Source organism: Siniperca chuatsi, linkage group LG9, assembly GCF_020085105.1.
Source record: "Siniperca chuatsi isolate FFG_IHB_CAS linkage group LG9, ASM2008510v1, whole genome shotgun sequence".
Taxonomy (NCBI): Eukaryota; Metazoa; Chordata; class Actinopteri; order Centrarchiformes; family Sinipercidae; genus Siniperca; species Siniperca chuatsi.
In genome coordinates this window covers 25,846,925-25,862,665 of record NC_058050.1, presented here as the reverse complement: position 1 = coordinate 25,862,665, position 15,741 = coordinate 25,846,925, and the positions used below count along the sequence as shown (strand labels likewise).

The following is a 15,741-nucleotide window of genomic DNA, read 5'->3' as shown; positions in this document are numbered from 1 at the left end:
TGAGTTTCAAACTGCAAGAAGAAACTCAAACTTGTATTTGTTTCTCTCTGGTCTAGTTAAACTTTTACTGCCCCCCTGTGTTTAGAAAATGAGTCCACTTCCATAGCAACCTGCAGTGTGTCTGTAATTACACAGAGAGGTTTGTGGCTGGCCGAATGCTCAAATGTGACTGCCTGGCTCGACTTTCTGTGCACCCAGTTTTAAAATACTGTACGGGCATTTGTGTTTTTGAAGTGAACTATGTGTGGAGTAATCTCAACAGGTAAGAGCAGTACTTGGAAGAAATTTCAATTTACTTTCTTGGATCGTTGGAACTGATGTTGGTTTGGTAACTAAAGTTTTACTTTGTATTTTTAAGAGTTTCCCAATCTTACTGCTGGCAATTTTGTAAGTACAAGTTTTGATTATTGACATTTCATAAGATATCTAATCTATAACAGCAGTTTGGGTTTAGCAGAATTTCTATACTTTGCCTCTTTCAGTGGATGCTCCTTAGAGTAATGTTTTATTGTTTGTCTCCATGCAGGAGAACTCTCTGGCCTCTGATGATGTATTGGCTCACTTCTTCAATGATTTCTTAAGTCTGCCGGTAAAATAGTCCTATTGTATAGATGTAGCATATTTTTGACACTCTTACACCCTTCTTATACCCTTTATATCTTTTTCCAGTCTTTCCCAGAGGCTTTGCTGTACAACCAGGAGACTGGACTGTTTGAGGTGGTGAGTGAGGCAGCTGAGTTTGTCTGCAGAAGAATCAGATCAGTCCTACACCGCAGCAAATCACAACTCCTAACTGGTGACCCCACAGCCCTGGCCAGAAGCCCTCCGGTAGACAACAATTACACTGTCTGTGTAAGTAGTGAATAATTCCTGGAAATCAGTAGCTGGATGTATTTGTTTTGGAGATAAGCAGGAATCAGTAGTTTTGGAGGGCTGACTTGAGGAATCTGTCTCCCTGACCTTTGCAGTGCCTGGACAGAGAGCAAGGAATTCAGTGGATCATGAAAGAAAGATTGCCTTTTTTCCTTCAAAGTGATTGCTACAATGAATACAGGTATTACAAGTACTGGACGATTTGTTTTTGGACCTACTATACGTACAAAACAAATATAGTTTTACCTCCTATATTCTGCATTGATTTTGATATTTTTATGTTGTCTACATCGTGTCATTACTATAACATGGTTTCATATTATTACTAAACTTAGTGTTCAGTTTTACTCATTCGCTTGTTACTTTAGTTCTGCTACAACCAGAAAAGAACTTGCATTCTTGATTTTAAGATTATTTGCTTTGACTTTATCGCATATTATTCATCATTTTCAAAGAATGCTTTTGTCGGTGATTATGGAGTGTTAACCTCTAGCAGTACACTGTGGTTATTGTGTATCGTCTAGGAATCCTTGTGATTGTGTAACTTGCAACCTACACATAGAAGCTGTGATACAAAAATAACAATAGCCAAGTTTAATTCCCTTTATCATAAAATGAATGCTTTTCTAAAAACACGTGCTTGTGTATTCTGTGACCGGTGGTGTATCAGTTTTTTCTGGTCTTTCTCAGACTAGCCAAGCTGTTGTTTCAGTGGGATCCAAACCTCTGTATCCAGAGGAGGAGAGGCAGTGCAGGTCGAACCACCCTGTCAGCTCCACAACTGCGTTCTTCCCCCCAATTTCACAAGCAAAATAACAACGCACTGAAGGACTTAACATGCTCACATTCTCAAGAGAACATTTCATCAAAACAAGGTATATACTGGTGTGTTTTCCATTTGCACATCAATGTGTACTGTATATGTGTGAAGACTGAAGTCTAGTTATGAAGATAAGGATTCTTATGTTCTCTCTTTCCTTACTGTTCAGGGTCTATGAGGATGCACAACGTGACATTTCTACCCTCTGGCCAGAAGGAACATATCAAAACAAAATGCAGTGAATCATCCAGATGTTTCTCCAGCTGCTCTGAGCCAGAGAACCCATGTACCTTTTCCTCTCTGTCCTCCTTGGGTTCCTCCTCCTCTAACCTTAAAACCCATCAGCTCCAGAGCTCACAAACAGAGCTGACCCTCTACTTCACAGCGCCATCAGCTGGCAACTCAGAGGAGCAACATCTCAAGGAGTCCAGTGGCCAGAATGATGAGTCTTTTGAGCAAAATCTGGAATACCTGGCTGCTGAAGCGGTTCAACGGGTGCTTAACAATGCACTGAACATGATGGATAGTAAGAGCCAGGCAAACACTTCTGACTGTTTCAGCAAGTCAGGAGACCAGACACATTGTACCAGCACAGACAGATCCTGTGAATGTAAAGTTTGCTGGCATTCTGCTGATGGTGGCAGAGAAAGGTTGGAGGGGACGAAAGAGAAAGTTCAAGAAGGCAAGAGGGGGAGTGGAGTGGAAGAAAAGACAGAATGGTTTAAGAAGAATAGGGTGGTGGGGAGTAGGGGCACAGACCAGGAAAATGTCCATGATATTTGTTGCCATGGTACCTGTTGCCATGGCAATAGACGAGGCTTGGATGAGTTCAAGGAGTTTCTGCGAGGAACGCCAGGAGAGAAGCTTCTTAATCTCTGGATGGATATAGAGAGACTGAAAGCTACACAGAACAGAGAGCGGAAGAACAGGTAAACATTACGACATGATGAAACACACTTTTTGTTGTTCTGGTGAACTAAATTTGGTCTTTTTACTGTTGATACAAAAGCTAACAGCCTCTGTTTAACGGTTATGGTTTGATACTGAACTCATACCACTTTGGATGACAACTGGAAATGTATTTATCATCTGATAGAAGTATCAAATGTAATGTAATGTGGCATTTTCATCAGGTATTTGGTCCTAATGAGGAGCTGGTACCTGCTGAGCAGCAGCCAAAGCAGTCTAAATGTGGAGCTGCTCTCCAGACTGGGACTGACTACCTCCCCCTGCTGGACGGAGGAGAAACTGTGCTCAGTTCAGCCCTTTCTCACTGAGTCCCTGCTCTACTACTGGTGAGATTCACAATTCACAGTATTCAAGTTATGTTAATCATAGATACTGTATTTGTGTGAGCAGTGTCTATTTCTATATTTTTGAGTGTCCGTAAATATGACTAGCTACAATTACTTTTGTAATAGACTACATAGTATACTGTAAGGCAATGGCCATGGCATTTAATTGTCATATATTATGATTTATATCTTGCATACGCTGCATATAGCACATGTTGTACAGTAATTTTGCCTATACAGTTAAGTCTTGGCGATGTCCTTGGTAATTCTCTCTCCCCTTACCCCACAGGGCTCCTCGGTTCTGGACGTCCCAGTGTGTTCAGGAAGACCGTGATGACTCCCCTCCTCTAGGGCTGTGGACAGAGTGGTGTGTTAGCCCTCTGTTAGGCGTACAGCCCCACCATGGCTCCATGACCCTGCCTTCCCTCCGCCCTGACACGTGCCTGCCCCAGTCCCCCCATACTGTCCATACACAGGTAGGAGGATTAGGAGATGAAACCACTTGGTGCATTTAAGGTGGGGAAGAGAGCCCTCTGAAGCAACATGTGAAATGAAGCAAAAACGCAGAGACCAGCAGCAATGGAGCTCTTACTGTCTGGGTTATCCACCTTGTGCTTTCAGTGGCAGCAGGTGGGATCACTGCCTGGCATGCAGTTAATTGTCCTTTCCTCTGAGGCATGTTCATTGCTATAGTTTTAAGTAGAACTGAAACGATCAGTGGATTAATCAGTTAGTCGTTCGACAGAAAATCAGTATCAAATACATTTCATTCATCAAACTATGAGGATTTGCTATATTACTCAGTTTTGTATCATTCTATCATTTATATCTTTAGATTTTGGACTGTTGGACAAAACAAGCAATTTAAGATGTCACCTTGGGCGCTGGGAAATCGTGATGGGCATTTTTCACTATTTCTGCACATTTTAGTACCTAAATGATGAATTGTTGAAAAATAATCATCCAATTAAGCAATAATGAAAATAATCATTAGTTGTAGCCTAGTTTAGCCTAGCCTAGTGTTGTGTTGATTGTATTAAAAGTTTTATCTTCTGTGTATGTATTGCATCAGTTATATTCTAGCAGAAGTCAGTTACTGAGCAGCAGAAGAATGGAAAAGATGTTACAGGCTCTTTGCGCTGACTCGTGTGCCGGCTTATACTTCACAAACTTCTGTGAGCAATCTGGAAACCAGGTACAATAGCAGCTACTGGATTGTTAGCACTTTTGTTCTGTATAGTCCATCACATTTAATCATGATTGCACATTTAAATGTAACTGTTATAATGTGGAGCACTAACATCTTTAACATGTGATCAACACAGTCCATGATGACAACTACTGGGGTTCTTTTTTTGTTTCAGCTGTGGGAGAATGCAGTTAACCTTTGGACTGACCTGCAGCACTACCATGAGCTGTTCTATCAGGACGGACTGGACCACTACAGAGTACAGAGAGAGGCGCAGGTCAGTACACACACACTACAAGATCAAGACCAAAGTTGCTCTGCTAATGATTTCACTTTTCTACATTCATCTCACACCGGCTGCTAACTTAGAAGCTGTTAACTGCCTGGTTTAAAAACCATATGTACACTCCACATATGTCAAGGTAGTGTGATATTAGCTAAAACTAATGTCAGCTATTTAAGTCACCAACCCTGCAATTTTGGAGCATCAGCAAATCAATAATATTAGAAAAGCCTAAATAAAGGAGAAGGAAGCATTTTTTGTCTACAAAGCAATAATCCATAAAGGCAAAGTATCATATCTATTTTATAAATAAATGAAATGCTTAGTGCGTTATGAAAACAAATGTAGTCAGTTTCAATTAGAGAGTGCCTTTGATAAGATGTCTCTACTTAGAGTTGAGTCCAGGCTCAGCAGTTTCTCATACCTTGGTGCATCTGTAGGGCTTTTCCTGTCACAAAACACTCCTCTTATGATATCTTCATTTTCCTTTTGCCAAAAAATAGCAACACACTATTCCAGAAAATAAATTGTTAATCATTTCATGATTGCTTCTTAGGTTAAGTTTTGCTGCCAAGGCCAACTGCGCAACATCAAACTATTTTTCAAGTAATAAAAAATTGGTACATTTGTGTAACCCGTGTTTTGTGTGGAAAAAACAAGTTCTAGCTAATTTAAAACTTAAATTAAGATGCTTCATACAGAGGAATACAATATCCAGAGAGATAAAGAGGCCTCCTTTGGAAAGGATGCCAGGAAAAATCATGAATCACGATAAATTAAAGTTGCAGAGAACAAATCTCTAAAGATGTATGAAAAGCAACCAAAGTCATCAAAAGTCAATGAAACAGAGATTGAGTGTAACATTTTCTGTTACCCTCCCTTTTACACACACACACACACACACACACACACACACACACACACACACACACACACACACACACACACACACACACACACATACCTGCTCTTTGCGTGCTCTCATGGACTGCCACTCCCATTCTCCTCTCTGCTTCTCTCTCTGCCCTCTTTACCCCTCACTAAGTGGAGAGATTTAAACACCCATAAAAACAAGTGAGTCAGACCCCCCCTGCTCTGCGCCAGTCCAGTCACCCAGAACCACCCTGTCTGGCTGCAGCTGGACCAGAGAGGAAAGCTGAGCAGTTCGGTCCAGAATACCTCACAGTGAAATCTATTTTCCTTCGGTTAACCTTTAGTTCACCAGAGGAATAACTTTTAGATGATCTTTCCATAGTGCCGTGGCCAAGAGGGTTAAATGGGTGACATTTATGTGGTGTGATGGCAGCAGTGATGAGAGATAGTGAATATTGCGTATGAGAGCACTGAACAATGGTGATGGAAGTGATGGCGGTTTGGAGGAGAAATGTTTCTGAAGTGATGACATTTTTATGATCTTCTCTTCTCTTTTCTACTCAGCTCCTTTACTCCACCTATCTCTTCAGCTCTGCCAGGAGGAGCATTGGTGTTGATGAGGAGGTCCGAAGGGAGGTGTACGACCGCCTGATGCCTGCTTTTGAAGAGCTGTTTGACAAGGTTGAGGAACACACGCTGAACATCCTGCTGGAGCCGTGGACACTGCTGGTCAGCAGGGACAAAGGGTCCTTCCAGAAGGTAACCACAGTTTAATTCACTTCAATTTCCTTTAGTAAGTCTACAGGTTAGCTGGCACAGAGGTCTATTGATTGGAGAAATTCAAGTGGATGAACATCCTTGGTTTGACAAGCATTTGTCCTACTGAAGTGATATGCAACACACTGAGATCTGACCCCACTGAGGAAAGAGGATTTCCCACAAAAAGTCACAATGCTCAATTAAATGTCTAATAATGTTTATGGTGGTGCATGTATGAATATTGTAAAAATCAATTTGATTAGAGTTATTAGTTTGAGTCTAAGGTTTCCTAAGTGTGGTTCGGTGCATGATTGGCTTTAGGCTGCAACTAACAATTATTTTCTCCATTAATCCTTCGGCCTATAAAACAGAAAAAACAGAAAAAGATGAAAAATACCCATCACAATGTCTTAGAGTAAAAGGTGATGTCATTAAATGCCTTGCTTTGTCTGACCAACAGTCCAAAACACCAAATATTCAATTTAATATAATGCACAACCAAGAAAAGGAGCAAATTCTCAGATTTGAGAACATGGGATCAACAAATGTTGATTATCAAATGATCAATTTATCAATTATCACAATAGTTGCAGATTAATTTTCTTTTGATCGATTAATCAGCTAATTGTTGCACTTGTAATTGACTTTATGTGTATGTGTGTCCAGGTGTGTGTGCAGGAGGAGGTGCGCTGCGTCGACAATCAGGATTACAGGGAACTCCAGAGTCTGTACGAGGAGTCAGAGTGCCGACTGAAACAGGTCAGCCAGCATCCACGAGTTCCACACATTTATAAAATGTTGGCGCTCAGTAATAGCCAATAAACACACACCTGTGAGCAAAAAACAGTTAATGTAGACATTAATGTGAAAATGGCCTCTTTCCAGTATTTATGTAAGGCTTAGTAACAATGTTGGTTATCTACTGTTCCAAGACTATTTAACTTGGCATGAACAGCCATCTACAATGGTGTCACACTGCTGTTGTACAGAAGAAATGGTCCATGTGATGATGTGGAAAAATCACTGCTAAGAGTTTTTCACCGCACCTTATTTTTCCTCTTTCTTGCTCAATCTCTCCATGTCTGTCACATATTCTCTCCCTCCTGCTGCTGTGTCTCCTCTACAGGTGGAGCAGTGTGGGTCCATGCTATTTCACTCTCCTACTACAGCTTCGACTCCCTTCTCAAAGGGCCCCTGGGCGCCTGACTCTTGGTCCAAAGTGTCTCCAAATTACCAAGGATACCGTCTAGGTTCCTTACTTCGTCACCGCCACGAGATCGGGCACTTTATGTCCTTCCTACAGAATCAGGACGCCAGGTGAGCTTTATAACCACACAGTTTTTATATCAGACTTTACTTATTTACATGTATGTCCCCCACTTTAACCAAATATGTATGTACAATGGATGTATAGCATCACAGTGTGCCTGACTTGCAAATGTGCATCATATTCACATTAAACTCAAATGAAGGCAGTATGAAAATGAACTGAAAGTGTATTGTTTGCAGGGTGTGTACAATGCACTGACGTTTATGCGAAAATAACATGGTTGTTCTGCACATGGTTGTCTCTGCTCAGTATCCATCTGACGTGCTGGCTGGATCTGGAGCAGTACAGGAGGACTCCTCAGAAGGACAAAGCTGTCAGACAAGAGCGGTCGTCTCATATTGCAACCAAATACCTCAACAGGAAGTACTTCTTTAGTTCTGACAGTCCCGCCACAACAGAACAGCAGAATGATGTACGTCACTCAGTCCCCATGATTTAAAAAACAGTATGTTCAGTTTTATTTGCAAACGTACCCATTTTGATATAGTCACAACTCCACTGAAACTGAGTTATTGTCAACTTCCTGGGAAAGAATTAGAGAATGACAGGGGCAGAAACATGGTGCCCATGACATGACAAACCCAAGATGGGATGTTAGCTCCAGCTGAGGCTCAACTACCAGATTTGATGAACAGAGGCTGCTGCGGCTCTCACACAATTTCCCATCTCCCTTCTTTGGCATCCTGAAGACTTCATGCTGACAGCTCTGAAGTCGGGGGATGAGAGGACATGGTTAGAATTAAAACAAGAATAAGGAGAAGAGTATGGTTTGGATCCAGAAAGACAAAGAAGATCAGCTCCAGTACCAATGACAGTAGGATGAAATCTCTCCTGACAATTATAGTCTGAGATTAGGTTTCTGGATTCTAGGATTACTGCAGGAGGGCACGCTGTGTAGAGTTAGGATGAGTAGATGGGACACTGAGCGGTGAGCCTGATTTTCTCTTTCGCGAGATTGTCACTATGTAGTATTTATTATACTGTCACAGAAAAGAGTGTTACTTTACGTGTTAAAGGACAGTGGTCCCAACCGGTTTTGTCCGAGTATCCCCACAGCCCTTCATCGACATCACTGCATGTTCCAAATGTGTGTGTTTGGATTGATTTTAAACTGGATATTATTTAACATTATTAATTATGTTAAGCAATAATGTTTTCATACAAGTGAACTAATAGGTCGGGTTGGTCAATTGCATTTGTACAACCACGACTTGCTGGACATTCCAACCATTTGTCCATTACTTATTTATTTAGCTAGTTATCTATTTCAATATTTGCTGATTGGTTCAAGTCTGAACAGTTTTAACTAACTGTTCAGACTTCTCTGCTAGCTTGCTAACTAGTTTTCGCACACTCAGTCACAACAGTCTGTGTTCAGGTTTTTCTTTCAATTTTTTTTCAAATTAGCTGAACTACTGAACAATTTTTCCACGTAACCCCTGGCAACTGCAGAAATACTCTCTGGGGTACAAGTACCCCTTGTTGGGAATCACTGTTATATGACATAAAGTAAAGTATTGGCAACTGAAGAACTGTGATTTCAGTGTTTTTGAAGCACATTGAGTTAAGAGAGAGAGAGAGAGATACAGTACACTTGTTGACATGACTTCAATTCTGGTGCATGACCTTTGTCATTTGTCATCCTCATCTCATAAATACCATAAAAATAATGATTATAACTGCATTTGAATGAGGATGCCAATTCTAGTGCTTCTAACTCTGTAGGATTCGGTCTGGCTGCCGCTCTTGCATCTCAGCATTGGTTCTTGTCTGCGTGAGCAATGCAGAGAGACTGACAGCTTTACTGCTTTGGCCCTTCGCTCTTTCAGTCACTCAGTCATCCAGTCACAGATTGGCCTCCTTTCATCTGACTCCCACTCCAATGCCACGACTGGTTCTCATTTCTGAAGCCTGTGTGTGAGTGTGTGTGTGCATGCATGTCTGTGTGCGTGCAAAATGAGATGAGAGAAAATATAAAGGAGATATAAATAGGGAGACATGGCCAGATCGATGTATGAAGACAGAAAGCAGACAGGGGAGATGAAGAGAACAGAGGGATTGTGGGAATCATGAAGAGCACAGCAGGAATCAGGAAGGAGAGGAGTTTTTACTCGGGTTTCACTGTGGGCAGTTTTTTTCTGAGTTTGTCCACCTCATATGTTCTTCATGTTGTTTTATAGAAATCTACAGACGTGTACACTCAGTCATATTTAGCATTCATATCAAACACATGAACACACATGCATACCCATCTGCCTCTACTGTCTTTGACTGTGTCTTGCTTATGTTCTTTTTGTGTGTGTGTGTGTGTGTATAGATATTGTGTCTGGCAGGTGGACTGGAGCGTCTGAAGCTGCAATGTCTCTCGAACCCAGTTGTTGTGGAGATCCAGGACATCGTCAGGAGTCACATTGAGAAAGAATGGCTGCCTCTGTTCCTGTCCACAGCAGAGTTCACAGAGCGACAGAAAGACCGACCAAAGGTGGACATTTTGGGAAAAAGGCTTATTCACTTTTTTTGCAGAGAGTTAGATGAGAATATTGATACCACTCCCATGTCTCTCTGTTCAATATAAGGGGCCACAGCCAGTTAGCTTGGAAATAGGGAAACAGCCAGCCAGGCTTTGTCCAAAGATAACAAAAAACGTCTACCGGCATCTCTAAAGCTCACTAATTAACATGTTATATCTTGTTTTTGTAATCAAAGAAACAAAGTTTAAAAATGACAAGATCGTGGTTTTACGGGGGGTTATATGCTGGACTAGTTCTTGACTTTGAGCACTTGCCAGGAAACCAGCAGCAGAGGCTTTAGTAAGTTCCTGGTCCCAGCCAACAAATAGTCCCAGTACTTACACTTCGGTTTTTTTATGGATTGCACAAACAAGATATTACGTATTAATTAGTGAGCTTTTGAGGTCCTGGTAGGTGGATTTTGTTACCTTTGGACAGAGCCAGGCTAGCTGTTTCCCTGTTTCCAGTCTTTATGCTAAGATAACCTGATTGGCTGCTGGCTGTGGCGTTACGTTTAATGGACAGACTTGAGAGTGGTATCAATCTCCTCATCTAACTCTCAGCAGAAAGGTGAATAAGGGTATTTCTCAAAATGGGAAACAATTCATTTAGATAGAAGTACTTAAATTACACTATAGAGACTTTGTTTGTACACAACCAAACGTGAAAGTTTCCAGGTGAGAGTTTTTTGAACTCAGTGACATGTATCTATATTTAAGGGTATGGGGTGTGTGCATCAGGTAAAGGCTCAAGACAGAAAACAATTTTCACACTAATTATTGTAATTTACGGAATGAATCTCCAACCAAAGTTTAAAAGGCAAATACAGTATCTGTCTGTTGTCGTCTGTTCGGGTTGTTGAGCATTTAGTCACTATTAACACACGGCCGGTTAACATCACTTCCATGATGATGTCAGTAGTGGATGCTGGGAGACTAGGGACAGCTGTGAAACCTCTAACTGTGGTTAAAGCCTGATCAGTAAATAAATCATTAGAGGTCAGACATCACCGAGTGCTTGTGAACATTATTTGCATGGAGGATTTATGCGGCCGTCACTTAGATTTGGAAAAGCATACAAATTCTTTGACGATTACAAGCAATGACCTTGAGGTTTTGATGTGTTCCAACTTGTTTAAGTCCATAAATAATAGCTTTTGCTACTTTATAACTAGCATCAGCCTTTCTATACATAACACATGCCCATTCATTGAGCAGGATATACCAGTTGGTCAGAGCGCAGTGACAACACCACAAATAGAAGTGAGCAGGATATTTGATATGTGCAGAAATGATGAATTATGTTGGTTTGACTTGAAATGTATTTATCATTTCTTACAGTGGATCAGAGAATTCAATTAGTGGAAGAAATTTGGGCCCATTGTCAACCCTGACTTGCATACTTAATATAAGTAATAATTGCACTTATACTGCGCATAATGCAATGGCATTTGATTCCTGTTGTATAATGGCCTTGAGAGTGGACAGAGATAATAAGTCAGACGCACCACTAAACGCTGTCACTGTGCAGTCGCTCTCTCAGGTTGCCTCATCAGGTGGTAACACATAAACCGCAGATACCGCTGCTCTGCCTCATTATGTTATCAAGTTTACCATGTTTGGTCACACGGATCCTCTCATTAAGTAATGAGAGATAGACGTAGTTTAGCGTTACACGCTGGAGGAGGAGATGAGTGGAAGGGTGGAAAAGACGGTTAAGAGGTGAAGAGGAGGACGGGGGTGGGAGGCAGAGATGACATCAGAGAGGTAAAGATCTCTCTAAGAGGAGATTGGAGGAATAAGATCAGAGGAAATAGACTGAGGGAAGGTTAAAGGTAAAAGAGGAGAGAGAGCTTTAGTTACTGCCAGTGACAAAGAGCAGCAGAGTGCAGAGCAGAGAGGTTTGAGAGGTGTTCAGTGGCTCTGTTAATCCTAGTTTACTCAGTTTCTGACTTTTGACTTGTGTGCGTTTCTGTGTGTGGTAGCCCCAAGCAGCAGACAGGCTCTCGCAGCACGTCTACCGTCGACGCAGAACGAGGAGAGAAGCCTGGAAGGTAAGGAGAAATCCTCTGGGGAAGCTGGATATTTTGAATGGAGAGAAATAAGGCATTCCCTGGCCTGAAAGCATGTGTGATTTAGTTCATGACTTGGCTTTAAGCACTGGCTTTGTCAAACACCATTTTGGCCTTGTGGTTAGTTTTCCCAAATTGGATCCAGGATAAATAAGATTAAAGCATCAGCATTACTAACCTTCCTCTAATAGTGTTTGGAGTGTTTTCCATACAGCTCGGTTCCCGTCCTCTCATCTCCGCTCCACAGCAGAACGCAGATATAAAACATGAACATTTCACATTTTGAGCAGGATGATTACAGGAAGGAGTTCGCGTACATGATTGTGACTATCATCTTTATGATCATTATCTCATTATTGGCAAAGAGCAGGTTTTCTGAATAAAGGATGATTATCTCAGTTTTCTGTGAGCTAAGACTGCAGCTCATAGGTCACAGATCATCTTTACTGCTGTTGTTCAGGAGCACACTGTACTGCATCTTCTACCACTGTACTAATGTATACTGTTTTATTATAATGTTTATACATGAGTAGGTGATTATATGTATTTTAGTTATCCCTGAGGAAATTGTTCTCTCCTGAAAAGGTCGAACAGCTTAGAGTGTCCTTAAAAACCCAGCATTCCTGTGTCGTGTGTCCCTGCAGGCAGAGGGCCTGTGGATGAGTTCCTCCAAAGAGATCCTGCTGTTTCGACAGATCCTACTCAACCCCGTCACCTGTATGCAGTTCCAGCACTTTGTCTCTCTGAAGGGAGACTTTCTAGAAAATGACGTGCTCTTCTGGCTGGAGGTGCAGAGATACAAGGTAAAGTACTATAAAAATAATTGATGTGCTGGTGGGTCACATGTACCTGCAACGAGCTCTTTGTTGTATGGCGTTCCACTATCTCTCCTCTTTCCCTCCACTATTAACTATGGAAGGAAATCGAAACATAGTCTAAGAAATACTTGAGGTCCCCCTCCACTGAAAAGTGTGTTTATTGTTACTTTACTTGGAAGTTTGTCTTCACTGTGCAGAATGATGTATGTGCAGAGTTTAACACGGGTACGAGCAGGATTTTGTGACATCACAAATACTTGGGAGCCAATCCTGGTCCACTATGCAACTTTCACAGGTGTAATGTGGAAACTTAAAACCTCCAGTGCACATACGCTGAATATGGATTTTTCGGTGAAGTATTAAGATACATTATATATATATATATATCTTTGCATATTCATAGATTCTGGATTTTTCCTGTGAGGAAGAAGGAGTAGATGTTATTTTAAGGATTTTAACAAGGCAAACTTTTTTTTGTGGAAAAACCGTATCAGACACAAGTTATTTAGCAGAGTATTTTATAGTTACTATGTTTACATAGTAAACATGTACATGTGTAGGGGATCTTTAAGTGTCTGTCCCCTCTCTTGTATGCAGGACCTCTGTCATTCCCACAGTGACGAGGCCACCATCCAGCAGAAGATCTCCACCATCATTAACTGTTTTATTCACTCCTCAATGCCCCCCGCCCTGCAGATAGACATCCCTCCTGAACAGGCCCAGCACATTCTGGAGAAACGCCACGAGCTGGGCCCTTACATCTTCAGAGAGGCACAGGTAGTGTGTGTGTGTGTGTGTGTGTGTGTGTGTGTGCGCGCGCGCGCGCGTGTGTCTTAAGAGCATGGATTTTACTGTATTTCTTCCGGTGTGTAGACTGCATGTGTGTGCTTTTTCTCTGTGTATGTATGTAGATGTTAGTGTTCAGTGAATTGCTGAAGTTTTGGCCTGAGTTTCAAGAGCTGAGCAGCAGCATCCAAGAGGAGCAACTCCTTCCTCTACTGCAGGAGAAACGAGTCAAACACCGAGCCAGAGTACGGAGACAGAGGAGAAAAGAGGAGGAGGAGGAAGAAGATGACGAGAGGAGGAGAGCTCAGGTGAGGAAATAAAGGATGATGAGCGAGTGATAAAAATGTGATTATATGACTTCTAATACTACTGCAATAGTGATGTTGGGAAAAGGATTCAGTCTGACCTCTTTTGTACAGGAAGAGCTGGAGAGGCCAGAGTCCAGTTTTGGAGAGGAGGAAGAGACAGATGACGAAGATGAAGAACAGGAGAGAAGAAGTGAAAAAAAGCAGTCGAGGACACAGAGCAGAGTGCAGCTGACTCCCACACAGCCGGTAAGGAGCAGTCTGATGTTCCTGATGGGGAAACATTGTGAACATAGAGCTGAAGATGTGTTTGTGTAAAATGTATCATGTGAAGGGAGCCAAACCAAATTAAATGATTTCCTTTGATAACTATCTGAAAGCACAACATATTAAAACAAAAACTGCAGTGATGAAGATAAACTCAATTACAGCATGAAGTCCAAACAAGACCTCATCAGTTCCAACCACAAACTATAAAGGAGAAACTTGATCCTCTAATTGAACCGTTTTTCTAATCATGTTAGATTTGACTGGATTTCTGGAAATGTTCCCTCAGTTGTCGTGGTCCTACTCCAAGTACATGGCAGCTCTGAAGAGAGAGGAGGTGCTGCTGAGGAGACAGAGTCAGCTGGAAGCCTCATTCTCTACAGCTTCAGGTACACACACACACACACACACACCTCGCTTTGTCTCCCAGGGCTCGGTAAAAATCCCATACCCAGCGCTTTGACTGCCCTGCTACTAGACAGACTAAATGCAGGAAACCATAACACTGAAATGACATTTAGCTGTTCCCACAGTAAAATCCAAGATGAATTTCCAAAGCTCTGATATTACCTGGCAGTCAAAGCCCAAGCATTGTCAAACTGACCCCCCCCTCCACATGTCAGAACTGTCTCATTATGTAGAACTCCGGCCAAAACAGCCACTTCAGCCTGTCCATTAAGTGTCAATGTTCTGTGCAGGAGTTAGTCCGAGCCCATGCTGCATGGACGTGTAAGTGAAGCGTGATGCTAACGCAGGAGTTAGTTACAGCCCATAGTGAATGAGGATGAACGGAAATGAAGCATGGTGCAAATTGTGTTTTAATGGGATGGTGTAGAGGAGAAATACTGTTAGGAACACAGATGGAGATCATCCCTGATTCCTGCATGGTAGAGACAAGCTCAGCATGAGGGCCCGGGTGTACATGCATGACAAATATGGAGATATGGTCCAGTTGAGTTGGGAGGTGTGTGTATAGCATAAACATGAATGTATCTGCACTCTTTAAGGCATACATAACCCATCAATATGTTCAGAGACTGCGAGCAGATGCTTTACACTGTGTCCTTCAACTGTCTCTCTCCAGACTCCTCTGACTGCAGTGTCAAGTCAGCAGGCAGTAAACACAGCCACCAGCAGTCCTCACGTCGCTCCTCCCGAACGGAGAGTAAACAGTGTAACCGATATAACAGTAAGCGAAGAGTGAAATAACAAAATACAAAACACACATACAAAGCAGTTACTTTGCCTCATGTTTTACTGCAGGGGGTGTAAGAGCCTGCGACATGAAATGAAACCAAAGTGTAAGAACTGACTTCACGCAGCGCCACTGACGCCGTTATCGGAGCATGATGAGTGAAAACTGAGAGCAGAGCTGCTACTGATCTGTTCTGGGCTAACATATGATGTAAGAATATTTTTTTAAACCCTGTGTGACAAACATCTACTGACTCCTGCATCTATTTTACTGCTTCTGTGGAAATCTCACTTGAATATATTAAGAATGCTGCAAAAGTGTATATTTATGTATTTCATTCATATTTGCCAATTTCAAACTACATAGA

The 15,741-nt window shown here is 41.8% G+C and overlaps 1 protein-coding gene across 3 annotated transcripts; it reads left to right on the top strand.

Moving 5' to 3' along the window:
- The first annotated feature begins 126 nt into the window (after positions 1-126).
- On the top strand, positions 127-15,620 carry LOC122881233 (regulator of G-protein signaling 22). Of its 3 annotated transcripts, none has more exons than XM_044207138.1 (24): positions 127-262; positions 359-387; positions 527-589; positions 670-852; positions 969-1,054; positions 1,564-1,748; positions 1,863-2,622; positions 2,827-2,988; positions 3,278-3,464; positions 4,061-4,183; positions 4,353-4,454; positions 5,898-6,092; positions 6,759-6,851; positions 7,219-7,409; positions 7,672-7,834; positions 9,740-9,904; positions 11,917-11,985; positions 12,648-12,806; positions 13,518-13,598; positions 13,733-13,915; positions 14,027-14,161; positions 14,469-14,568; positions 15,264-15,368; positions 15,443-15,620. In XM_044207138.1, exons 1-24 carry the CDS (start codon positions 241-243, stop codon positions 15,469-15,471), a joined length of 3,570 nt encoding a protein of 1,189 aa, XP_044063073.1. In that variant the 5' UTR covers positions 127-240; the 3' UTR covers positions 15,472-15,620. The 3 variants fall into 3 exon arrangements, with proteins under 3 accessions (XP_044063073.1, XP_044063072.1, XP_044063074.1); XM_044207137.1 differs by having other exon boundaries at positions 13,419-13,598; XM_044207139.1 differs by lacking the exons at positions 15,264-15,368; positions 15,443-15,620 and having other exon boundaries at positions 13,419-13,598; positions 14,437-14,568.
- Positions 15,621-15,741: the final 121 nt, after the last annotated feature.